The sequence below is a fragment of the Leuciscus leuciscus genome (assembly GCF_965113295.1).
Source record: "Leuciscus leuciscus genome assembly, chromosome: 6".
Lineage (NCBI taxonomy): Eukaryota > Metazoa > Chordata > Actinopteri > Cypriniformes > Leuciscidae > Leuciscus > Leuciscus leuciscus.
The window spans coordinates 40,708,491-40,736,315 of NC_138730.1; the positions used below are offsets into that span (position 1 = coordinate 40,708,491).

General features: G+C 37.5%; 2 protein-coding genes across 4 annotated transcripts in view; one reads left to right on the forward strand and one right to left on the reverse strand.

The window, feature by feature from the left end:
- Window positions 1–19,503, forward strand: part of LOC309501214 (G-protein-signaling modulator 2-like) — a 159,780-nt gene extending 140,277 nt beyond the window's left edge. Inside the window, exon 3 of the transcript XR_014206783.1 lies at window positions 18,968–19,503. The gene's annotated coding sequence lies outside the window, so the exon portion shown is untranslated. The remainder of the gene's footprint in view (window positions 1–18,967) is intronic.
- pfkpb (phosphofructokinase, platelet b) lies at window positions 138–27,825 on the reverse strand. Of its 3 annotated transcripts, XM_082173002.1 has the most exons (23): window positions 27,524–27,825; window positions 26,086–26,159; window positions 25,027–25,104; window positions 24,376–24,565; window positions 24,093–24,258; window positions 23,109–23,153; window positions 22,921–23,029; window positions 21,379–21,474; window positions 20,256–20,348; window positions 20,026–20,151; window positions 18,617–18,681; window positions 18,406–18,475; window positions 16,897–17,043; window positions 15,919–15,989; window positions 15,728–15,815; window positions 14,368–14,520; window positions 10,980–11,132; window positions 8,511–8,675; window positions 8,196–8,257; window positions 7,961–8,072; window positions 7,749–7,848; window positions 2,773–2,878; window positions 138–936 (listed from the first exon to the last, which is right to left on the reverse strand). In XM_082173002.1, the coding sequence occupies exons 1-23, from the start codon at window positions 27,606–27,608 to the stop codon at window positions 789–791; spliced, it is 2,502 nt and encodes an 833-aa protein (XP_082029128.1). In that variant the 5' UTR covers window positions 27,609–27,825; the 3' UTR covers window positions 138–788. The 3 variants fall into 3 exon arrangements, with proteins under 3 accessions (XP_082029128.1, XP_082029130.1, XP_082029129.1); XM_082173004.1 differs by lacking the exon at window positions 14,368–14,520 and having other exon boundaries at window positions 27,524–27,816; XM_082173003.1 differs by lacking the exon at window positions 10,980–11,132 and having other exon boundaries at window positions 27,524–27,811.

A 27,825-nucleotide genomic window follows, 5' to 3' on the forward strand; every position in this document is an offset into this window, starting at 1 on the left:
GAAATTTCATTTTTAGGTCTACGCTGAAAAAGTGGCGAATAGGTAATAAATGGATCATAACTATTGCAGAAATATAATTTAGTACCATACAATCCCCTGAAAATACAAAAATATTAAAGAACATTATCAAACTAAAATATAGTATATTCATTTTATTGAAATAAAATAAAATAAAAATCAGTAATTTTTTACCACCACGCAACACCATAGGGTTAAATGTTTTAATATAGACTGTGAACAACTGCTCAAATAAATTAAATGACAAGCCACATCTTTTACATTCTAAAGGGAGTTAATGCAGCATTAGATGTATATACACATATACGTCGTGACAAACACACTAACACAATATCTGCTTTGGTACAAAGTGTGCCATAGCATATGCAGCTTCATTAGGAAGACTTCATTCAGACTCCATTTCAACTAAAACAAGGTGCAGTTGTGGGATTACGAGCTATACTACAAGCCAGTGGCGCTGGGTAGTTTATTCAATCAATGAAAATAAGCTCTATTAGAATAAATATAAATATGGAAATCTTGCATATTAACAAAATATACCACTTGGCCCCATTTAAGGGATAAGCTAACCGCTTGAGCATATGGATTGTCAAACACTGATCTAGAACATTTAAGGATTTTGTGGCTGTATGTCTATGGTCACGCTTTAATGTGAACTGCTTTACATGGACTGTATATGATAATGTGTTCAGGTCAAGACAGATTGCTACAGATCTGCTATGGAATCACATTTATACTTGCAAGACAACTAGGTTTTACTTGGGCTGATTTTAAATAGCAGAGCTGTCTTTAGCTCTCGGACGGACAATGTGTTCAAGCTGGCCCGCGTCGGACACGTCGTAGCTGGTTTTGTACTTGGCCAGAATCTTCATGAGTGGACGCAGTCTGAGCCACCACTGTTCCTTCGGGATCCTGTGACTGGGAATAAAAAGTATCAGGTCAAAAGCCAAGTCTGTATCAATTTTAAATGTTTTTGAAACGTTAAAGGGAGCATATCATGTAAAACAGGATTGTTATCTCCTTGCTCTTTTGAGTTAAATGAGTCATGACATGAGAAATCAAAGTTGCCTTGATCTTTTGACATATAAAAGGTCTTTGTACCATTAAAACATCCTGTAAGTTTCAGACTATAAATGTCCTCCCTATAAACAAAGCATGTTTTAAATCAAGTCCAAAAGTCGGGCTTTATATGGATAATGTTTTCAAAACACTTACTCGCATGCAATAGCGAGTGTGCATTGATACTGTTTCTTTTGCAATTCTGTTAGGCAATCACAACAGTGGCTGTTTTCTGACAAGCCTTAAAGGAGCCGCCACTTTAACTCTTTCCCCGCCAGCGTTTTTGAAAAAAGTTGCCAGTCAGTGCCAGCATTTTTTTTATTATTTTCACAAAAGTTTCATGGCCCCCAGAAAATCTGTTGTATGAATATCTGAACATGCAATATATCAAAAGAAATCTTTAATCTTTAAAACAAAAAAAACTGTTTTAATTCTAGCTTCATGCATTCCTTTTTTATCAACGCTTGAATGTGGGTAAGTTCATAAAAAAAGCAATATTTTGAGCAAAAAGCTGAGAAAATCACATTTTTGTCAAAGGTTTCATCTGGATCGGATTCAGAACGATGATCAAAACACATATGGAGTAGATCGAGTCCATCAACACCCCAAAGCTTCACAGTCATATACCTCGTCCTGGGTCGACATTAAATTCAGTAACATTTGGCAGTTTTGATTTATAAGCTGTTTAATAATGGTGATGATCGCATTATTTTACATATGCATCTGCTTACATATGATACCGCTTGTTTCTGCTTCTTTTTTCAGATATTTTGATCAGGAGATTCAGTAGCCTACTCTTTCAGTTGCATAATAGGAAAGCTGGAAAATTCCGTCGATGGCGGGGAAAGTGTTAAAACAGCTCGTTTGAGACAGAGGGTTGAGGGAATGAATGAGAACAGAGACAATGATGGAGAATGAGGGTTGAACATTTTCCACACACACACACACACACACACACACACACACACACATATACATCTATACTTTATTTGTTTTATTATTTAAGTTCCTTGAGGTTCGCTTATAATGTTAATAGATAATAAAAATCCATGTCATGACCCCTTTAAAAAGAATGAACTCTTTCCATGCCATTGACGGAATTTTCCAGAAATCAATGTTTTAACTATTATATGGTGAGGGGCACTATAACGCCTCTTCTGAAAGAGTACAGAATCTCCGTATCCAAAAACAAGGAGCAGAAACATGTGATGGAAGATTGCTAACGCACATGTGAAATAACGCTATCATCAAACATTAAACAGCACATGCTATTCTTAGTTAATCAGAATAATAATCATTTTGTGAAGAAACTGGTTTAAAACTGGCTTAGTTTCTCCCATCACTACTCTAAAGTCCCCCAGATCATTTATTAAAATCAAGCAGAAAACATAAACATAACATTAACATATCATCGCCCTATTTACATGTTCATAGCTGTTCCATATTTAGAAGTCTTAAAGGCACAGTATCAAACAGCCTTTTTGATTCTAAAGGTCAGCGAGATAATGTCAAGTCAGACTACATTTTTATTTTTTTTGGGGAGCAAGAACTTTAACATTACACAAGGACTTCTGAGGAAAAGTGAGAAAAAATGCTACATTATAAAATCCTTAAAGAGTTGCCTTGGAAACAAATATTATGACATCATTACTAGGATATTAGAATCAGCTTTGTTAAGTGTGTTTGTTGTCTTACACGAAATCGGTCTCATCCTTCAGTTGTACGACGGGCTGGAAAACCAGAGCTCTGCGCCGCATCCCCAACAGACACGCAGAATCCTCTGTGTTCGCAAACACACGTCCTGCCGAATACACAAAAATATGGTATTGCACACAGTCCACAAGCAGTTCAAAGTCACCAGCGAAAGATACAAGCATAATAACATTGCACTTAGAAGTGAATTAAAACATTTACCTTCATCTGAGCCAACCAAGGAAAGCAAAAAAGAGCAAAAGAAAATAACTCAACACTATGACATATCATGAAAATCTATACGGTCAAGACTGAACATAATATATTCTGTAACACTTTAAAATAGTTTTAATTTGTTAACATTAGTTAAAGGGTATATGTTCACCCAAAAATGAAATTCTATCATTAATTACTCACCCGTATGTCGTTATGTCGTTACTTTCAGTCTACAACTCTCTACCCCTGCACCCCCACCCCCACCACCTGTCACTTTCAGACGAAACCTGCGCTCACTTTCCCCCTCCCATCTCTCCTCTGCCGTGTCATCCTCTCTTCCCCCACCCTCACAATTCTCATCTCTGGATGTGAATACCGCAACGGACACCTTATGCTCCACTCTAATCTCTTCTCTAGACATTATCTGCCCTCTCTCCTCCAGGCCAGCACGCACTACTCCCTCTAACCCCTGGTTATCTGAGGTTCTTCGGGAACACCGGACCAAACTCAGGGCAGCGGAGAGGAAATGGCACAAATCAAAAGACGCATCTGACCTGAGTATGTATCAATCTCTCCTCTCCTCCTTTTCTGTTGATGTTCATGCTGCAAAATCTTCATACTTCCACAACAAGATCAACAGCTCCTCCAACACACGATTACTCTTCAAGACATTCAACTCTCTCCTCTGTCCACCTCCACCACCTCCCGCCTCCTCCTTAACTGCTGACGATTTTGCGACCTTCTTCACCAACAAAACAACAGCTATCAGCAGTCAGTTCTCAGCTCCACACACACAGGAACCCAGACCGACCCCTTCCACAGCCAATACCCCTCTGTCCTCCTTTTCTTCGCTAACCGAGGAAGAAGTATCTACACTTCTCCTCTCCAGTCACCCTACCACCTGCACGCTTGACCCCATCCCCTCACACCTTCTACAAGCCATCTCTCCCACACTTCTACCATCACTCACACACATCATCAACTCATCCCTCCACACTGGCACCTTCCCTACAGCATTCAAGCAGGCTCGGGTTACTCCACTGCTCAAAAAACCAACGCTAAACACATCATTGGTAGAGAATTACAGACCTATCTCTCTCCTACCATTCATTGCGAAGACACTTGAAAGAGCTGTCTTCAACCAACTAACATCCTTCTTGTCTCTAAACAACCAGCTGGATGTCAACCAATCTGGCTTCAAGAAAGGACATTCAACTGAGACTGCATTACTGTCAGTCACAGAAGCCCTACGGATCGCAAAAGCTGCTTCCAAATCTTCAGTCCTCATTCTCCTGGATCTGTCTGCTGCCTTCGACACGGTGAATCATCAGATCCTTCTGTCCACCCTCTCATCACTGGGCATCACAGGAACTTCACTCCACTGGTTTGAGTCCTATCTCACAGGTAGGTCCTTCAAGGTCGCATGGAGAGGCGAGGTATCCAGAGCACATCAGCTGACCACAGGGGTTCCCCAGGGTTCAGTTCTTGGTCCCCTCCTCTTCTCCATCTACACCACATCACTGGGACACATCATACAGGCACACGGTTTTTCCTACCACTGCTATGCTGATGACACACAGCTCTTCCTCTCCTTTCAACCAGATGATCCCACAGTAGCTGCACGGGTCTCAAGCTGTCTGGCGGACATCTCCACATGGATGAAGGAACATCACCTGCAGCTCAACCTGGCAAAGACTGAGCTTCTCGTCCTCCCTGCCAATCCGTCTCTACAGCACGACTTCACCATCCAGCTAGAGTCATCATTAATCACCCCATCAAGATCGGTCAGAAATCTTGGAGTAACGTTTGATGACCAGCTGACCTTCACAGATCACATTTCAAAGACAGCTCGATCATGCAGGTTTGCACTGCACAACATCAGGAAGATCAGGCCTTTCCTAACTGAGCATGCAACACAACTTATCGTCCAGGCCCTGGTCATCTCTAGGCTTGACTACTGCAATGCCCTTCTGGCTGGACTCCCAGCATGTGCGACCAAACCCCTACAGATGATCCAGAATGCTGCAGCTCGTCTTGTCTTCAACGAGCCCAAGAGGGCCCACGTCACTCCTCTGTTCATCTCTCTGCACTGGCTACCTCTAGCTGCTCGCATCAAGTTCAAGGCACTGACGCTTGCTTACAGAACTATCACAGGCTCAGCTCCCTCCTACTTTCACTCACTCCTACGAGTCTACATCCCTACCAGACACCTACGATCGGTCAACGAGCGACGTCTCGTGGTTCCATCACAGAAAGCCACAAAATCACTTTCCAGAACATTCTCATTTACAGTTCCATGCTGGTGGAACGCTCTCCCCACCCTCATCCGGAATGCAGAATCCCTGACAACATTCAAAAAACAGCTGAAAACCAATCTCTTCCGTGAGCACTTAACCTTATAAAAAAAAATAAAAAAAATAAAAAAAAATCCTTTCCCTTTGAAACATCACTTATCAGGCTTATGCTACTCTGAATAATACCAGAACTTCGTATTTTGAGCACTTCCTGCGTTGTTGTTGCTTTTGCCTCTTTATGATGACTCGCTGAACTTAGTCCTAATTTGTAAGTCGCTTTGGATAAGGGCGTCTGCTAAATGACTAAATGTAAATGTAAATGTAAATGTTTCAAACCCGTAAGACTTTGGTTCATCTTCAGAACACAAATGAAGATATTTTTGATGAAATCTGAGATTTCTGTCCCTCCATTGACAGTCTATGCAACTACCACTTTGATGCTCCAAAAAGTTCATAAAGAGATCGTAAAACTAATCTATATGAATTTTGTCCAAATTTTCAGAAGAGACACAATCGCTTTATATGATGAACAGATTGAATTTGGGCTTTTATTTACATATAGACACTGATCAGTGAACATAAACAGAAGCTCAAACGTGCTGCGTAACACGAGAATGAATCTCATTGGTTCTTGCTGAAGCTCAAACGTGCTGCGTAACACGAGAATGAACCTCATTGGTTCTTGCTGAAGCTCAAACGTGCTGCGTAACACGAGAATGAATCTCATTGGTTCTTGCTGAAGCTCAAACGTGCTGCGTAACACGAGAATGAACCTCACTGGTTCTTGCTGAAGCTCAAACGTGATGCGTAACACGAGAATGAATCTCATTGGTTCTTGCTGAAGCTCAAACGTGATGCGTAACACGAGAATGAACCTCACTGGTTCTTGCTGAAGCTCAAACGTGATGCGTAACACGAGAATGAATCTCATTGGTTCTTGCTGAAGCTCAAACGTGCTGCGTAACACGAGAATGAATCTCATTGGTTCTTGCTGAAGCTCAAACGTGATGCGTAACACGAGAATGAATCTCATTGGTTCTTGCTGAAGCTCAAACGTGATGGGTAACACGAGAATGAACCTCACTGGTTCTTGCTGAAGCTCAAACGTGATGCGTAACACGAGAATGAATCTCATTGGTTCTTGCTGAAGCTCAAACGTGCTGCGTAACACGAGAATGAATCTCATTGGTTCTTGCTGAAGCTCAAACGTGCTGCGTAACACGAGAATGAATCTCATTGGTTCTTGCTGAAGCTCAAACGTGCTGCGTAACACGAGAATGAACCTCACTGGTTCTTGCTGAAGCTCAAACGTGATGCGTAACACGAGAATGAATCTCATTGGTTCTTGCTGAAGCTCAAACGTGATGCGTAACACGAGAATGAACCTCACTGGTTCTTGCTGAAGCTCAAACGTGATGCGTAACACGAGAATGAATCTCATTGGTTCTTGCTGAAGCTCAAACGTGATGCGTAACACGAGAATGAACCTCATTGGTTCTCGCACGTCAAGCGAACATGCTTGAGCTTCTGTTTACTACCACTGATGTGTGAGTTGATGAATGTTTTTATGTGAATAAAAGCCTAAATTCAATCTGTTCATCATATAAAGCAATGGCGTTTTACAATCTCTTTATGAACTTTTTGAAGCGTCAATGTGGTAGTTGTGTAGCTGTCAACTGAGGGACAATAGGCTCTCAGATTTCATTCAAAATATCTTCAATTTGTGTTCCGAAGATGAACGAAAGTCTTAGAGTTTGGAACAACTTTGAGGGTGAGTAAATGATGATTTTAGATCATTTTGTGTAACAACCCCTTTAACTACATTTGTAAATTGAAAAATTAACAATATTTCTACCACTTTTACGAATCTTAGATCATTTTAAATCTTAAAATTTACTAATACGCTTTTAAGATCAAAATGTGTCTGTTAATATATATATATATATACATATATGATACATTTGATTAATAATAAAGTATATCTAATTTATATGTATAACATTTTATTATAATATTTTATAGTTTCAAATTAAAAAAGCTACATTAATTATTTTATTAATAGTAATGTATTATTATTACAATTCATTATTAATTACAGTTTTTTTAATAATATCTTTATTATAATACTTCATTTTATTTTATTGTTTTATATTGAATATTATATTACATTTTACATCCAAATCTGTGCAACCCATAAGTATGACAAACACATGGGACTGATGTTAATTTACTAAACTTATGTAATTGTGCTCATTAAAATGACATTATCCTCTTAGTTAATCAAAATAATTCTGTATAATTACATAAATATATCTGGTGCAGAAATGAGACCTGGGACTATCAGCATGTCATTTCCTGCAGCTGTGTGACTGTGAATATGTAAGTTTCCTGTTGCTGCTTTAGCAAGGACAGAGTCTGAGTTCACACAATCAGGAGCATCTTTACAGGAGTGATTTGATTTCTCTTTACCGTCTCTGTAAAACTCTTTGAGCTTCTTGGAGATCCACTGCATGGCTTTAGCAGCGATCTTGGTGCCAAAGTTCCTGTCGAACGGCGAAGGAGCACCACCCTACAGGACATCATAACGTGGCAAATGAACAATATTCTGATCATGTTCAATTGCTTTCCTGTGTGTGTGTGTGTGTGTGTGTGTGTGTGTGTGTGTGTGTGTGTGTGTGTACCTGCTGCATGTGTCCCAGGACGTTCTTCCTGCAGTCAAACACTCCTTTGCCCTCTTCAGTGTACAGCTGGTAGATGAAGTCAGTTGTGTAGTTCTCACTGCAGTTCTCATTCCTGTAAAACACACACACACATACAATCACGCCTCACTCCTTCTACACATACAGATCTACAGTATACAGCTGAATGAAATCAGTGTGGCGTATAAATGCTGTATGTACCATACATAGATCATACCTGAGCACTAAACCTCTCTGGATGCTAGTCTTCATCTTCTCAGTTAAATGTTCGACGTTAGACTGAAAAATAGAGCACTCATAAAAACTCAGGATGTCGCTCTCTCTCTCTCTCTCTATTTCTTTAAATAGTACACACTGCTAAATATTCTTCCCTGCGCATGGGACAGAGCAGACAGAGGACGGGGAAGGAGAGAACACTGTAATCACCTTATCCATTCTATAGTTACACTGCAGGTGTAACACAGGTGTATATTTGAAATATTATATTCAGAAAATACATTGCAGTGAATATGGACAGAAGTGCATGTCTCACCTGTAGGTCTCGGATGTCAAACGGCTCTTCATAGATGTAGGCTGCATCGGCTCCGGCCGCCAGCCCCCCCACCGTCGCCAGATAACCACAGTATCCGCCCATCGTCTCAATGATGAACACGCGCCGCTTGGTCCCGCTGGCGGACTGCTTTATCCGATCACACGTCTAACACACACATTGTAATGGTTTAAGAATGAAACCTATCCGTTACTCATGCACACACACTTCATTAACGGACAGAGTTCAGACTGCCGTTCTGACTCACAACCATAAACTCAGACATACGGGATATAAAAGATGCATTCAAGTATAACACAAGTACTGAAGCATGGTCCAAAATGAACTGGCCAATAGTGGGTAATTTATTTATTTATTTTAAATAATTATTGAAAAAATTATATATTTCATATATTATATAATATATCAATAACATTTATTTTTAAATAACATTTCATAAAATTGTTCCGTGAATTATTTTTTATTTTGTGCATATTACAATTAAATTATTTAGTACTTTATTAGAGTTACGTTTTTGAATTATACATGTTCTCCATATACACTTTGTCCATGTATAAAGTTGCACTTCCAACCAATTTTATGCTCACAGTTGGCACTTGTTGAGTGTTCATTTTGGACCTGTATATGCAAGATATCGCATGCAAGCACGAGACACAATATAGTTCACAACAATAGAGAACATGCATGTGGTTCCAACTCATAAAATAAGTGATTTTTGTGAGGATCCATGTTTACCATGCAACTTGGGAAAATATACAAACTTTCAGATCAGCATATAAATCTGTTCCTGTAGTGGACAAACACAGTTCGGTATGTTATATAACCACAGATAATGTATCTCACATCTAAAGCCTAATATCTCACGGACAGATATGAAAAACATTCTGTATGCGTTTCTCGTGATCGTTTCTTGTGACCTCCAGACATGATCGTAAAATTGTAAAAGGGCACTAAATAGTTTTTTCCACTTGAAAATGTATATTTTTATAAAAAAATATACAAAATATACAAAATATATATTTCTTATAACTCGCATGCAATTATATTCTTATAAAAAAAAAAAGGGCATAATCATAAATTCATACAGGTGCACTAAATGTTTTTTTCCACTTGAATTTTATATATATATATAGTACATTTGACAAATCCATTTTTTTTTTTTTAAATACACAGTGTTTTTTTTGTGTGTTTTTTTTACCTAAAAGCAATATTGAGATCACATGACCAGCCGAATACTACAGTATACTCACTTAGGGTGTGTTCGACTTCATGTGGCGCTGCGCAGACCGATCGGCGAGAGTTGTCGCTTGCAGTCTGTTGCTTCATGAAGCAACAGAAACACTTTTCATGTACTGCTTAATACAGCGCCATCTGTACAAGAATAAAGTTCAACATAAGCCTATACTATTTAAATACCAATAAAGTGGGTCTATATATTTTTATAAACATGACACAATAAGGTTATGACATTAACTTTTTTTGCTCACCAGCCACTGTGGCTAGTGGTTTTCCAAAGTTACAAGTCACAATTTTGATATCGATACCATGAGGAAATATCGCCATCTAGATATTTTTAATATTATCTAATCATTTGATAATAATAATTTGCTGTCACTTTAAGACCCGACACACGGATCCATTATTCTGTTACAGATGTGTTTTCTTTCTCATCCGTTTACGTCATCTTAAAACATAACCGACTGTGTTTACATGAATACTCGACCGGCATTTTGACATTATTTTGTGTGTATTTGACTGTTTAAGCGCAATAAGCAGCGAAATATAACTCAATTTAATATGAGGTGGCTTATGTGCGCGCACTTTGGGTGTAAGCACAAAATCTGCGGGAATGAGTGAAATTATGCGCAATACGCACAATCACGCTGAAATTCAAGCCCTGTAACAGCAACAATATTCATCCAGAGAAAATGAAACAAGTGAGTGAGGAGAGGCGGGTTTGTGTGTCAACTTGCTGTGTCGTCATCAGAGCTTATGCAGCCGCTCTGGACACGCTGCTTTCCAATCACTCTCGCGGTACTTTGATGCCATATGTCACAATGACGCTGTCTCAAGTCAGACAAAATTTCTAATCCGCAATTCCGCATGCAGTGCTTCAAGTCAGATGCCGATCGGTCTGCGCAGCGCCACATGAAGTCGAACACACCTGCTATCTTGGTAAACCCCCATTACTGTACACTTCCTCTTGGAATAAATTAATCATTCATGCGAAAGGGGAAGTTCTACAATGGTACTGATAACCAAAAACATTTTCTTGTGTGTGATGCTGAATCCACACAGAATGCTGTGATTTGTTTTTTTTGTCTCAGTCTTACATTACCTAGAATGACTTAGTTCACCTTTAAAGATACAGTCTGACAAATTATTTTCATTTCCGCTGTACTAATCGACATGGTAACATCTGGCTTTCCGGGCGAGGATGGTGTGTCTTACCTCCACTATGGCATTGAGAGAGGTGTCAGCGCCAATGCTGAAGTCAGTGCCGGCTACATTATTACTGATGGTGGCGGGCAGCATGCACATGGGCACACAGAACTCCTCATAACTGCTGCGGGCATCCACCAGCTGCAGCAAACTCTCAAAGGCCTGCAGCAGTGCACATGCATTAGGACGAGTGCTCACTTACTCTCTTACTAGTGTACACAAAACAGGACGTCCTCTCTGACTGTTTTGAGAGGGAAAAAGTGTTTCCTGTCTGTCGAAAGTTGACCACCAGATCCTCGTGACGTGGGCATGGCATTGGCTAAATGGTGACTGAGGCAAGTTATTTAGAAAGCAGGAAACCTCACAATAACCAAACAAAGTGTGACCGACTGCACAACCACACCAGACAGCAGCACAACCAGACCTTAAACAGCACAACATAACACACACACGTGCAGACAGAAACACACAAGACATCAGGCCGGGCCCAAAACAGCATGCAGTTTGTCGCACTTACATTTGATTTGATTTGTACAACTTAATGTCTATGGACAGCATATGCAGTATGAATTTAAACTGAAAAAAATAATGCATGAAATTGGCAGTGTGCCACTAAACCCAGCTAACAAAGGCTGAGAACTTTAGCTAACGTTCTGACAATGTTCCAGTAACGTTAATAGAATATTCGTTCAAAGTTATGTGGTCTTTAATAATGTTCTTAAAACGTTAGCACAAAAGCATACATCTTTCATTTAATAATTATTTTAAAACGTTTTAGTTGGATGTTGGTCTAAATTTTTTTTAAATGTTACTACTTGTTTCAGAATGTTCGGAGAACATTCAAGAGTAACGTGTGAAGAATGATAAAATTGAATTATTTCTTACCATTTTTTTTTTTTTTTACCGAACGTTTTGAAAGTTCAGAGAACATTCAGAAATAACGTTTTCTTAACTAAATGGTAACATTAGCAAAATGTTCTTAGAAAATATTTTTGTTAGCAGGGAATGGTGTCAATTTGAACTTATCAGAAATATTTCATTAATCCATTAGCATCATTGATTAAGAGTATTTTAAGAGCATGTAATTATTTGTTATTGCTAAAAAACTAAATAAAAGCTTATTCCACAACCTAAAAAGGGTATAAATTAAAGTTTACCCATTAAAATTAATGAAAAATTCTGTATTGATTTGTGTCCACCAAATGGGTTTTTTTTTTGTTAGTGATGTTATTCACGGTCAAATGCTTTTGAACTCAATTCCTAATACTTAGTCTCAGGACATTAATTCATGTGTTCATTTGTTCAGAAGTATTTATATTATTATTATTTTTATAAATTTTTCTTATACAGCAGAACTGAGCTCAAAGGTACAAGATTAATAAGTATATTAATCTTCATCTCACAGTGTATATAAATAAAGGTATATTGATAAATGAAACAGAATGGAAAACTTTTAGATCATTTTTGGCAGCACATGCATTATAATCAAACATAAAATGCAAGAAATGTTGCAATTTGGATCTCATTATGATTGTGCTACTTTGTTGGACCAGGCCTGCAATATTAACACACACCACGGGTACAAACACACAGTTATACAGTCAGATGCAGGACTGGGTGATAGGTTGTGCTGTGTGTCTCCAGACACGCTGATTCGGTCAGGCCGCAGTGACAGCCAACCTCAGCCCATCATCACACACAGCGGTATCCCACCCCAACAAATGCAGAATCCCACAATGCAGCTCTACTTCATGCAACAAATCAAAGCTCTGCCCAGAGAGCACTGTAAGTATGTTTACATGCACTTTAAAAGTTCGATTTCAGTCGGACAAAGGTAATTTGTTTTAAATGTCACGTATAGAGTGAGATTAAACTACACTGTAAAAAAAAGTTGTCAATACAAACATGATTATCGAAGTACGTTTTACAATAAAATACTATTTCAGTCTTTGAAATTTCACGTTTAATTAAATGTGTTACTTGCAGATTCCCTGTCATTATTTGTGAAATCAACAAGCAATTTCTCAGTAAAAATAGTTTCTACACCAATTTTGTTTAGGCCATAACCATGTCTCAAACATTGGGGGGACCAAACCAAAGTAGTAATAATCTTTTTTTATTTAAATGAATTAAATATTGGATTTAACAATTAAGGATTGTTAATTAATTTGTACTATTTGCAAATAGTATTTTTATTTTTGAATTCTTATGGCAAATAAAGTATGTTTAAAAGGCCTCTGTTAATGTTTCTTGTCTAACATTCAGTTATGAATTAATTAGAAAAGTTGAGTGGTTCCCATCACTGAATATTACCGTTGATCATTTAACATTTCTATCATAAAACAGTTTTGCTTAGCTATTTACACTGGTTCACAGTTCAAACTGAAGCGTTGGGCTCCTGTGAACAGTAAGGCCTTCATTCTTTGATTTGATTGGCCATCTCAATCTTTTTAGCATTGATAAGCACTGTTAGACCACAGAGACAGAGCAGCCTAAAATGTAATTTTTAAAAGTTTTAAAACATAATGAAGTGCAGCAGATTAGCATCAAGAATCTTTGGGGGACAGTTTGGCAACATCTCATCCCCTTAAATGTCTATGGTTGTTACGGCCCTGTATTAGATTACATATGGTGTCATGCACTCTTAAGAATTATGGTTCCAAAAGGAGGCTTTCGCAGTGATGCCATAGAAGATACATTTTTGTTTCCCCAAAGAACATTTCACTAAACAGTTCTTTAAAAAAATATATTTTGTTTTCTTAGTGTGAAGAACATTTAATAATGTAACATATATTTTTCCAGTATAAAGAACCTTTTGTGCAATGAAAAGGTTCCATGGATGTTAAAGGTTCTTCATGGAACCATAGATGCCAATAAAGAACCTTTATTTTTAAGCGTGTGTACTAAGCCAGATAAAACTGTAGCTTGACTACCCAAAACCCACAAACGCTTGATTGTAACTGTACATGTAAACATACTTAATCCTACATCATCCTATATCAATAATTCTACCAAACACCCTGTTAAATAGCTCTACCTAAACTGAAAAGAACATAACTTTCCCTCACCTTAATGCATATAAATCTACCTTATTCCACCAAATATAGCTCTATCACACATAAGGTCTACATTTGCATCTAAAATCCAAAATTATCTAGGCTTACTGTTACGATATTCACAAAATGTCATTTATCCTTCAAGTATTTCGCATACAATCTGTGTGTTTCCTGACAGGGAGGTTGGTCATCATCAGCCATTACCTTTCAGCGTATCATTTACATTTACATTTATTCATTTAGCTGATCTTACTGACAGTGCTCTTGACAAACAGATATACATGCCCACCCCCCCACACACACACACACACACTCTTTGACACGAGTGTGTGACGTCTTACATCCGTGATGGCGTTGAGGGCCGTGTCTGCCCCGATGCTCAGATCTGAGCCGGGGATATTGTTGGACACAGTGGCCGGGACCATCACCATGGGAACACAAAGCTCTGTGTGTTTGGAGCGAGCTGCTTGCAGCTCCATCAACCCCAAATATGCCTGCGGTCAGAGCAAGACTTACGGGTCACTGGCTAGAATTATGGGTAATATTAAGAAGCGGAAGGGAGCCATGCCCACTTTTATTATGAAGGTAGGAAGAGACTGGAAGTATTTATGTAGAAGTTTTACAGTACGATTGTGAAATGACAGATGAAACACAAAACAATTGAAACTCTTACTGTCTTTTCGATATGATATTATAAAGATCAGGAAAAAAGACAAAATGTGTCATCATATTGATGAAGAGCCTTTTTGCAACAATACTGCATGTTATCAGATTTTCATCAGTAAATTGTTCAGAATCTTCAGTAATTTATTGCATTGACTATTGCATATCTTTTGTTCAAAAGTTTGGGGTTGGTAAGATTTTTTAAATGTTTTTAAGAGAAGTCTCTCATGCTCACCAAGGCAGCATAAATTTGACTTACAAACAGTAAAAACAGTGCTATTAAGAAATATTATGAAAAAATTATAAATATTTTTTAATTATAATAATTACAAATAAACATATTATAAATATATTATGCATTTTAATTTCTTTCCTACTGAAAAATCTCACTGACCCCAAAAATGTTGAACTGTAGTGTATGATGTAATGATTTTAATCTATTTATTATACTATAAGATATGTTTTGTTGAAATAACAAGATAATCTCAAAACAAATAAATGTTGTGCCTCAGTTATTAAATTAAATGTTATTTTGTTACAAACTAATTAATATCTGGTAGCAATAGAAAAAAAAACACTGTAAACTACTGTTTCTCGTCTGTAAATAACAATTTGTAATAAATACTATAAAACATATCATCATGACATCATTTAAAGGTGCAGTAAGCGAATTCTGAGAAACGAAACGCTGTTTCGGACCGAGCACCAAAACGCACGTGTAGCCAATCAGCAGTAAGGGGCGTGTCCACTCATTAGGGGGGAAATGCCTGTGTTGCATAGGGTGTTGGTGAATTTGGGGGTGGGGCTATCAAGATAGGGGTGTGATCCTTTTGGGTAGGAGTGTGTTTGTTTTTGTGATTTCAAATATTAACAGCGTTTCTCAGAAATCATGTACTGCACCTTTATGACAAAAAAGAGACACAATTGCACATGACATAATGAATAGCAAGAAAGTAATAGAATCAAAATGTTATTTTACTTATTAATACACATATGTACATAAATGTAGACAAATACTGTAAATATTACATTACATACCTCAAATCCTCCGATAACCAGTAAAGCATTGATGTTGTGAATGCTCATTTGTTCTGCAATTTTATCAATGTGTTTTGCTGGGAGAGTTCTGAAAAATATATTTCAGGATATTAGAAAGCATCTTATTCAGTGCATAAAGGCATATCAGTGTCTTTTTCACTGACAACGGGCCCTTAGAAATATAATCTTACCTTTTTGTGCCTAGCAGGGACCCGCCCTGTCCTGTCCAGCCCCCAACATCACCCCACTTGATTTCTTTTATCTGCAGAACAAATCTGAGTAAATATGGGATCATGGACCTTTGCTTGAGTTTTAAATTGTTATCTCTTTATAAACTGCTATGCTGAAAAGTATGATCACTGATACTCAATACTGTCAAACAGAGTTTAATGTTGCTTTTCTTTCTCATAATATACATCCTAGATATTAAGCATTTATTTCTTACACAGAGAAACCTTGTGAAACCACTGGAAACATATCCAATCACATTTAAGGGATATTTGGGCAAAAAACAAACAAGAAACTCCTCAAACTTGCATTTAATTAGAATACACAGAGCATTAGCACCATTTCCTCTGAATGAGGCAAGTAGTATAAAGTGGATCTGTAATGCTACACTAGGTTAAATATGGCACTGAGCACAATGCAGCAGGGGATTGTGGGAGGGAATAATGGGCTTACTGTAATCATGACTGTTAATCTCATTTGGCAAGGGACTGATTCATATACACACGGCTATATGCTACGTCTATATATCTCACAGTGTTTCACAGACTAACAATAATATATTATCTTTACCAAACATTGTACGTTTCAAAAATCTTTCTTAAAGGTAAAATTGTTGGTTGTGATGAAAATGATGCCACAACAATGTAATATTTGTAAAAACAAAACAAAAAAACAATTATAAATAATTTACCTTTTGAATTTTTTTACATTTACTTCACTGTTTGTTTAGATGATCAAACTTTCTTTTATCAAAAATGTTTTTAAAATGTATTTTCCTATTTGAAAATCTTTTGAAGTCTGGCTCTGGGAGAAGAGTAAAACAATGAAATATCTACCTAAAAAGCTTTTGAAAAATTCCTAAAATCATCAACATAAAAAAGTGTCCATATTTAAAGAAACACCAATTATACATAAAGGTCTGTTAGTTTGTGTTGCGTTACCTGTCCCTTATAGAAGCCCTCGAATCCGTCACTAACAGCAAACATAGTGTGGCCTTCTGTGATCCCGACCCTGATGGCCGAGCGCACGGCTGCGTTCATGCCAGCTGCAGGAGCGCCGACATTCAATACGGCCACATTAAATGAACTCTAGTGAAGAGAAGAGAGCATATCACATACCATACACATAATGAAACACAAAACCATTTAAAAGGAAGGTTTATATAACCAATCAGAAGTCAGGCCTCAAAGTGAGCTCAAAGTATCTGCTCCCTGCTATTACGTAGACTGCATAAGACATGCAGAAATGGTTATAGAACAATACACTGTTAAGTCTTGTTTGATACACAACACAAACAACAGAACAAAATCCTGGATTAAGCTGCATTTGTGAGTCAATCACTCAAAAAAGCAGTGTAATTATGTACATGTGGTCTGTGGTCATGTGCCTCTGATTTTAACTTTCTTCACGTTCAGGATGAAATGTTCTATTTTTATTGTCTATGCTACTACCTTTGAATCTACTGTACTCTATAGAGTGCATGTTTTGTTAAGTGATCTGTGGAAGCCTCATGTCAATGTGATTTCAACTGACCGAGATGACACTGTCTCCCTGAACTCTCAAACAACTAATACACTACCGGTCACGTTCGTTTTTTCTTTTTTATGATAAATTAAAACTTTTATTGAGCATGGATGCATTAAATTGATCAAAAGTGACAGTAAAGACATTTATAATGTTACAAAAGATTAGCATTTCAAATAAATGCCGTTCTTTTGAACTTTATATTCAACAAAGAATCTTGAAATTGTATGTTTCAACACTGATAATAATAATAAATGTTTCTTGAGCATCAAATCAGCATATTAGACTGATTTCTGAAGGATCATGTGACAAGGACTAGAGTAATGATGCTGAAAATTCAGCTTTGCCATCACAAGAATACATTTTAAATTATATTCAGATAGAGAATAAACATTTTTTATTTATTTTTTTAAGGTTAAATTTAGCAGTTAATTTGTGAATCACATGTGTGCCGAACCGTGGGGCCTGGTCTGTACGGATCACGGATCAACTCATGGATCATCATGATTGCTAATCTTACCAGAGATGGAGAAAAATCCTACTCCCTGTCCCTGTCCCCAAAAATGACAAAAATGTTGGTACTCAAAAGCACTTCCCTCCACGTTTTCTGCTGTGCATCGTTTATTGTTACCACGCATACACACCAGTTATGTGCACTCCTGTATATAGTGTATTTTTGATTTTAAAAAAGGTAGAAAAGTTCAGAAACCTAATCAGGAGACAAAGCATTGACTATTCTATATTCTGTTCTATTCTATATTCCATGTACAGTACATACATGACAATGGCCTTCCAGCATTCCATCCTCATCCACACAAGAAAATAAATAAACATTGAGCTTTCAGTATCACAGAAAGTGGCTCAATCAGACCAAACATGTTGTGCAAAATATACATTATGTCTTGTTCACATTATGACTGACTTACATTTGGAAATTCAGTATCAAACTTGCGGTGAGACAAGAGTTTATAGGTATTCAGGTTGTTTTCAAAACTTCTAAAATACAAAAAAAAGAGTAAAAGGATTTAAAAGCCATTCAAACATTTCCTGTTGTGATAAAAAGTGCATAAACGGATATGAATATTTTTTCCATTTACATCTGCTCTGTAGAGTAAAATGATGATTTTTGTGTGTTACCTGCCACGCAGCTTTACAGCTTCTTCAAATCTCTTTTCATCCATGGCCTTCTGGACCTCCTGCGTCTGTAGTATGACAAACTATCAAACTGACAACTCCAAAACTCCCAAACAGAGCATCAAACTACAAGCAAATACTATTTTGATTGAACTACACTGAGATTCAGGATTGGCTGTTAATAGAGTTTATATGGACCACGTTGTCTATATGCAGCAATATAAAGTATAACTCTGTATTAAAAAAATTCTCAGAAATAAAAATGCAATTAAATCTAACCTATTTTACTGATACAGATGTGGAAAGACGACAGGAAACAGGAACTTGCTCTAACTGCTAGACCAAAGCTCCCAGATTTAAAGGGGTCATATAATGGTACATGCACTTTTACAAGTTGATTGTACTGAAATGTGTGTTGGCAGTGCCTGTACACAACCATCATAAAATTATATAAATCCATCCAGTGTTTTTTTTTTAAATCTTCTTATATGTTTCCTCCCATCTCAAATCAAGCTGTTCGATATTGTGACGTCACAAAATCGACGCCCCTCCCACGATGGTTGATTGACAGGAGCGTTTCAACACAGACCCGCCCTCGCGTCCTCGTGAGCGAGCTGTCAATCATAGCCCGCACCGACCGGCGTGTTCAGTGTTGATAGCTGGAGCACTGAGTAGAATGGCGTCTAAGCGATTGTGGTGTTCTGTTCTTGGGTGCAATAACGAACACAGCATCATATTGATGTTCCTAAATCCGTACAGCTGAAGACGAAGTGGCTGAGTTTGTTTTCGAAGGGAATATTACTCACGATCAACGTCAATGCTTTCATGTTTGCGCGAATCATTTCACACACCAGACTGCTTTACAAAGGAGGTCAGTAAAGCTGGTTATTTGCTAAGAAGCTGCTCCTGAAAAAGTTCCTGCTGCACCTCCAGAAGAACTGAAGTGAGTGTAACGTTTTATTAACCTTTATATTAATCTTTATATTAATCTTTGCAAATCCCTTGCACGCTTCACGATGAATGCGGCTATTTTTACACTCAGGGTACATTACAGCATGTTTTCTATGTACGACGTTCTCAATATAATTCATAATCCCATGTTTATAATGAACAATGCGTTATGGTTATTGTGTTATTGTGTTACAAACGGTGTCCGCACAGAACAGAGGGGCGGAGTGAGCAAAGCTCATTATCATTTAAAGACACATGCACTTAAACAGCGTGCTGAAAACAGAGCTGTTTTCTTACAATACTAATGAGAATTTTTAATTAAAGTATATTACAAACTTTTCATTTAGACCCTAAAGAATCATATTAGCTTGTACAAAAATGACATTATATGACCCCTTTAATAAACGTTACCATAAACTTTAAAACCCAAAAGTCTGTCATTAGTTAAGTTCCTTTCTCACCATCTGAACGCACTCCATCAGCGGCACCCTGACAGCCTGGTTCCCACACAGAGACACCACACACGCCGGAGTGCCAGGAGACGCTTCTAACAGGGCCAACACGGCTTCCACTCCCATACGACTCGCCTACAGAGGAACAGAGGAGAGATAGAGTACTGTGTGATAGAGAGTAAATACAACATGCTAAAGTGTGTTTTGTCTAATTCAATAAAATACAGTCAGGACCATACCAAAATGCGGTCAAAGGCAGAGGGTGTTCCTCCTCTCTGGACGTGACCCAGAATGGTGACCCGTGTGTCAAACCCCAAACAGCGCACAACCAGCTGCAGTAGAGAGTCAACACAATATTCACTTCAACTCAAATACAGATGTTCCTCAGACAGATCCAGCAGGATCATGAAGACTACTGTTCAAAAGATTTTTTTTTTTTTAAACAAGTCTCTTACTGTAAGTCTCTTATGATCACCATTTAGTGGATCAAAAACACATAAAAATATGTGATATTGTGAAATATTAATACAATTTTAAATAACTGTTTTCTGACTTAATATATTTTAAAATGTAATTTATTCCTGTGATGCAAAGCTCTATTTAAAAAAAGCTGAATTTTCAGCATCATTACTCCAGTCGTCAGAGTCACATGATCCTTCAGAAATCATTCTAATATGCAGATTTGCTGCTGCTCAAGGAACATTTCTTATCATTATTATTAATATTGAAAACTTAATATGTTTGTGCTGCTTAATATTTTTGTGGAACCTGATTTTTTTTTAAGGATTCTTTGAGGATTAGAAAGTTCAAAAGAACAGAAAAATTGGGATTTAGTGTTTTTTCACATGTGAACAATTTAATGCATCCTTGTTGATTAAAAGTATTAATTTATTTGAGGAAAAAAAAAATATTTTGAACGGTAGTGTAGATGGATTTATTATTAATGTCAGACTGAACTTGGAAACCAAGCTCAAAACTCCAACATGAATTAAAACATGCATGCATGAACAAAGCAATATTTCTAAAGGGGTTTATTCTGAAGGCAAGCGCAGCAAACATAACCACAGACATGAATGATGAAAGAGAAATGTGTGTGACTTAAAGGCATAAAAGTAAGTAACACACAGATCAAAACTGTTACAATCAGTGTACTAAATAAAGAGAAGTGTCACATGGAAACACGTACAGTTGACACTTACACAAAAAGACAAAACTCAAATCCAAAACATGCATTTGTTATTACTTCAGCAACAAAATTAGGCCATAGAAAGTAAAAAATAAATAAATAAAATAAGTATTTTGTTGAGAAGGAAAGCTGTCATTTATAGGCTCGTAAATGTGCTGTAGCTGTGCATTACTCACGTCCTTTATAAGGTCTGTGGTTATGGGCTTGTTGTTATGGTCTATTGCACCTTCAGCTACTATGATGATATTAAGCCGTTTCTTATCAGCACGATTCTACAAGGGAAGAAAAGCACGCACACACACATTCGTACATACATACACACTGGTGAGAAGAGGGAGAAGATACTCACGTCCTTCACTTCATTAGAGCTGATGGGGTTTCCATTTCTGTCTCTGGCTCCCTCAGCCACTATGATTATATTAAGACGAGAACCTCGCAAACGGCTCTGCAGGACAAACACTGGAGGACTGAAACATGCTGTGTGTGTGTGTGTGTGCATTGGCATGTATGCATGAGTGTGTTGTGTGAATGTGTTCAGCTGCTTGGGAAACTGTAGCAAGCTAAACCACAAGCTAGTACTGTCAAGTTATTCTATAGAAAAAGTGGCTTCCTACACTACAGGAGCATAGTCTGGGGGTTGCCTTTTTCTCCTCACCTCTCCTCATGTCATGCTGTATTTTCCTCAATCCCCTGTCTTCCTGTCCTGTCTACCCCCTTGTCATATTGTATGTTTGTATGGACAGGTTGATGGCTAATTTCGCTGGTACTTGTGACTAAGTGACAATAAAGGCTACTACTTCTACTACTACTACTACAGGCTACTAAAACAAATTGCTAAGTACAATAAAGCTATAAGATATGAAATAATCTAAATATCAGTTGAGATTATATAATTCAGTAAAAAAAATAAGCATTTTTGTGGCACAAAAACAATAGATCAATTAGTGACAGCATCAAACAATCTATTAATACAAATATTTTTTATACTAAACTAATAAGAAAACACTCATTTATTTATTACAGTACTTAATTACATGTTTCTTTTTTCTACAAAAAGACAACGTAAAACAATGAAAGAGTTCCAGGAACACAACTGAGTGATGATTCAATGGATTCAAGTGTTACTCAGTTAATATTAGATTATGAATATGCTTCTAACATTTAACGTTTTACATTTAAAGAATACGTTCAAATAAATTATTCAAATTATTTATTTAAACATTTCTATTTTTAAAAGGATACATAAAAAATTATATATAATATATACTCATTCTCATATTATTATCTCTAATATAATTCTCTTAATTCAAAATAGTATATAGTTCTTTCTTTCTCTACATTTCTGCATTTCACTTTAGCTTTAGCTTGTGTGCTAATCTAGCTCACACTTGAAATTTCCATAAATATTGTTGGCTCTGATGACAAATTGCGTGTGATGTTCCTCATTTGTAAGTCGCTTTGAATAAAAGCACATGCTGAATGAATAAATGTAAATTACTTCAGCTTGCTCGATTGCAAAGCTCCATGCACAATATAATGCAACATTAAAAAACAGTGATGTAATGTTTGGTCTGGCTACACTGCAACTGCTGTAAAAGGTAGCTTGTTAGCTACTTACGCTACTGAACAACATAGTTAGGTTAGTAGTCTCTCTGCTTTAGTTGGTTTGAGCGTGGCTGTATGTTTCTGTGTGCATGTTTCTGTGTATGGAGTGTTACCTCTGATAGTTTGTGACACATCTGTTCCTCCCAGCCCTCTTTGGGAGGCATTTCTGGAATCAGCACCCAGTCAGCTCCACACGCAAGAGCACTGACTAATGCTAGATACCTAACACACATACACACATGGTTTAATGCTGATTATAAACGCATGTTTCTTTTTGAGTGTTTCAAGTATACGGTCTTACCCGCAGTGTCTACCCATGACCTCCAGCACAAAGGTCCTCTGATGGCTAAAAGACACACAATATAAAAAAAGAAATTACAATAAGGAGAAATAATGATTTATTATAATTATTTCCCTCTAATGTTAAAACACTTTAACACATATTGTTCAGAAAACTCGTATCTCCATATTTCATCATTAAACAAAAAAATTCCATTCATTACTATTGGTCACCCTTTACGTCTATCTGTGGGTTTTGCAAATATTTAACCAATGAAACGTATTAAAAAGAGCTTGTAACTAAACCTCGCAACTCCATTGGATCCTCAAACTGTCATTCAAACCTGCCTCTGAATGAAGTGCCAAATGCAGTTTGGACCGTCTTTGCTTGTTTGCAAAAAGGTAAATAAAGAACTGTTTGTTTGATTAAGTACAGCATTTTCTTTTGTTGTGTTTTCTATTCAAGAAACACTTCATATTTAAAGGCTAATGTTTTATGTATTTGAGGAGTAAACTTTATAACTTTAAAACGCAAAGCACTTGCTGCTTCAGATGCAGCCGTTCTAATGATGGACAAAACATGTGTGTCCGACATCCACTGGTCAAAAACCTCATAACTCCATCTGAGCTTGATTGTGGTAGAATGTTAATAATATAATGACACATGCACGTTTCTGATAAGCCACAATATGAACTTTGACAACACTGTTTAATTATTAAAAAAATACAATGTTTTTTTCCCCCATTTCTTGATAGTATCGATTTTGGACATGAGGTTTCCGCCCAACGGCGACGATATACAGTTTAGTATGTGTGTAAGCTACCGGGGTCAGGGTGGGAGTGAGGGGTATTGGGAGGCCCAAAAATGTATTTTGCCTATGTAAAAATATGAGGCAAATCCAGCCCTGGTTAGCGCCATGCCATGCCCTACTGTTGGGCAACAAAAATGTTTGCAAATTTAAATTGATTGGAATAACTGGGATTTTTTGTCATTGTTAGCATATACCTTTGTGCGGTGGTCATTATGGCGTCCACCACTTCTATGATCCTGTGCAATGCTGAGTCAGTGCCAATGGTCATATCTGTCCCACAGAAATCATTGTCTATCGAGCCAACCATCCCAACAATATGCAACGTAGAATGAGTTTGGGAAGCCTCTTCGGTGATTTGACCTGGGAGAGAAAAAACAAATCATAGATACATAGAAAAATATGCAGGTTTTATGTTATTCAATACAGTAAGAAATGACAAATCTTCATCCCATGTATAAGCCCCTCCTACTCTGCTACCTGACTGGACAAGCTCATCCAACAGTCCGCTCCACTCCTCCCTGAAGAGATTAGCTCCGGTCAAACTGCCATCTCCACCAATCACACACAGGTTAGTGATGCCACGCTGCACCAGGTTTAGAGCAGCACGCAGACGTCCCTCGTGGGTACGAAAATCCTTACAACGGGCGCTGCCAATCACAGTGCCACCCTGCAAACATAGAGTGACATTAAGAAAATAGGCTACACTGTAGTGTTGTCACTTGTCATACAAAAATCACAGATAATATTACTTATGGATCATCTATCACATTAGAAGTGGAAGGTAATGAAGGTGTTGCTTGCAAGCAGTATTTGATGCATACAGAAAATCTGGACAGAAAATATTTTACATTACATAACATATATACATATAACATTATATAACATATATACATTATTATATATATATATATATTATAACGAATTACATTTGTATGTTTTACATAAAATCTAATAATATTAATTATGATATAATTATATTAATTATTTTTCATTATAATATTTAAAAAACAATGTTTTTAAATCTGCAGCTCCAGCAACACCCCTGCACTGTATCTTATCTATTTGTGTGTGCTCGCTCAATTTTGTGTGTTTTTTTTAGCTTTTAATCTAATATGGAAGTTTGCTTACCACTTGTAACATACTGGAAACACTTTCCCATGATGCCTCTTTGATGTTGTCCCCTCCATCCACCATGCCCTGGTAGCCCTGAGGGAAAAAAACTATTTATGGACACCACCTTTTATCTGTGACACGCTTTCATGTATGTCCTTTGTGATCCACATAAACAATGCTGCTTGCTGTAATCCTAGAATCTTTATTTATCACTGCACAGCAAAGGTCATAGATACCAACATGAAATGACTACAGGGGGTTACATAGGGTAGCTAGTGTCGTGATCGGAGCACATAGTGCAACCTTCGAGATGGTCCTCACTGCAGAACACGAAATCCAGGGGGAGGAGTTGGATCTGGATCCACCTTACATATACCTAAACCTACCCATGTCCCGGCCTACATTTTTTCTTGTTCGAAAAGCCATTGCAGTGACAAATCAGGTCCTCCATTGAAATCGGGTCTGTTAGTCCCCCTAGCTATCCCATTGGCTCAAATTGATTTGAATAGATACTCTCTATAGTGCCTGATTACAATTCCTACAAAATCATGTTAATAATGACCATAAATGTCTGTATTAGTTAGCTTATGTACTATAGCAGTTACCTGATTAGCCTGATAGCTTAGTTTATACATGCATTTGAACTTACCCTTCATGTATTCACAGTCATCTTTCATGTAATTTCGTGTTAAATATCCAAATATTTCCATTATATAAAGAATGTAATGATGTTCAATTATTCACTTAATAGGCTATTATTATTAATTAATTAATTAATTAACAGTTTATCAAGTGAAAGAAATTGCGTTCAATTTGTTTTATTATGCACTATATAGTAAGATATATATTTTATGTATTTAGTATAACCATAGAGAGCCGATTTCAAGGGAGGACCCTATTTGTCATGACACCGTTTCACTCAGATATACGTCACAGTAGGGAAGTAAAGACAATCTCAACTTCCGTTTCATGTTGTCTTTAAACAGTTAATGTCCTATATAAATTTCACAGAGAATACATAGGAATATATAGGTTCATAGGAGTTTAGATCTTAGGAATCAAAAGAAAAATCACCTCATGGACGAAATAAACTTTTGCTCCTACGTAGATTCCCATTCTGACCACTGCCCTCACTGCGGCATTCATACCTACATGAAGAAATACAGAAAAGACTGGTCATTCACAAATTCTGATGCATCAAAACGGTCATTTTAAACCGTTCAAACAAAGATCTCCAGACCATTTGTGGCACAAATAGAGGGATGAAAGGTGGAGGCTCTGCTCAGTATATGTTCCCCAAAGTGCTGTGATCTGACAAGTTAAATTAAGCATCTATTCCCCTGAGGCAATGTCCAGCCTAACCCATAGTGATGGGAGGGCTGCTGTCAGGAAACCGTTGCTAGGAAACATAGTGCCATCACTATATGAACCAAGGTCAAAAGGGTAAAAAGTGGAAACTCTAGGAGTAGCAGTGCAATACAGCAACACACCCTTTTCCTATGAACTCCCATTATATAATTCATTCTTATACTGTAAATATAAAACTATTGTTTTAGGCTGGTGCAGGAAATGTGCACACGCATTCAACAGTAAACAAACAGACATGTTTCTGTGGAGAATACAATCGTCTCTTCTAACTGAGATGCAGCTGATAAAGGGAGTCAGACATTGCATCACTGAGCAAAACAACGCTTCGTGACCTCTTTAGTTCTCTCTTAAACATGCCGTAAAACAATGAACGTTTCATGCATGCATTGAACGGAAATGATTATCCGAGGCTTGTTTTAGCCCGCGCGCACTCATGCTTGGGATGCCGTCGTTTTTTCCCACGTGATTCACGGAATCATGGGAGTCTCACTCTAATACTTGCCTGCCATCACGTAGACGCGCACTCATCCTTACCACTATATATTTATTACGATGACACATAACAAAGATTACACGCGATACGCACAAAGATGCTCAGAAAACACATAGACGGACAAAAAGCAAAAGATAGGAATTTTCATTCATTCATGATTTAGGCTAACTGTATAGCAAAGCCAATGTCAGCATAAAACGTATGACATAACGTAAATGCTGCGTCATAAATATTTTATTCCAGTAGCGTTGGAAGTTGCACTTAGCTTACGCGTTGTCATGACGCTCGAGCTGTCATCAGCGATGCAAGTTCATTATTTTAATTCAATTATCTATAAACTATGTGTTTAACCCTATAAACTATCTATTTATAAACATATTCCAATCATATTTTAAAAATCATTTTTTTAGTAGGCTCATTAATGACTGAAAACATGCTTCGCAATCGCTATAAAAGTATTGATACAGTAATTTTAGCGTAATTTTAAAGCCCGGAACTGCCGCGCCTTTCTGTGTTATCATCTGTTGCACTGGTTCTGTTTTGCCTAGATGTGTAATGATCAGATCAATTGATGCAAACAAGTCAATCTGCCTTGATGTCGACCAAACAAGCACCCTGTATCCTATAAGGTTTGTTAAAGAAAAGCAATACCTTGAGCATCTCCACCGCTCGTCAAGACGCCGATGGACTTCCCTGCTCCAGAGAGGTTCTCGATGAACTTTCTACTGTCTGGCATTATTTCACGGATGTCTTTGCGACCAGAGTAATACCTTTAATTCCTGGTTGAAGTAAGAGCAATGCAAAGCAACCTGGAGAGGATAAAAGGCTCCGCTGCTCAACTTCTCCTCCGGTGTCGGACGTGTGCTTCGGCAACTCACGCGCTCCGGTAGGCTGAACATCCCCGCCCCGTACAGGATTGACAGCAGCGTCAGGCAATAGACCTGTGGATCACG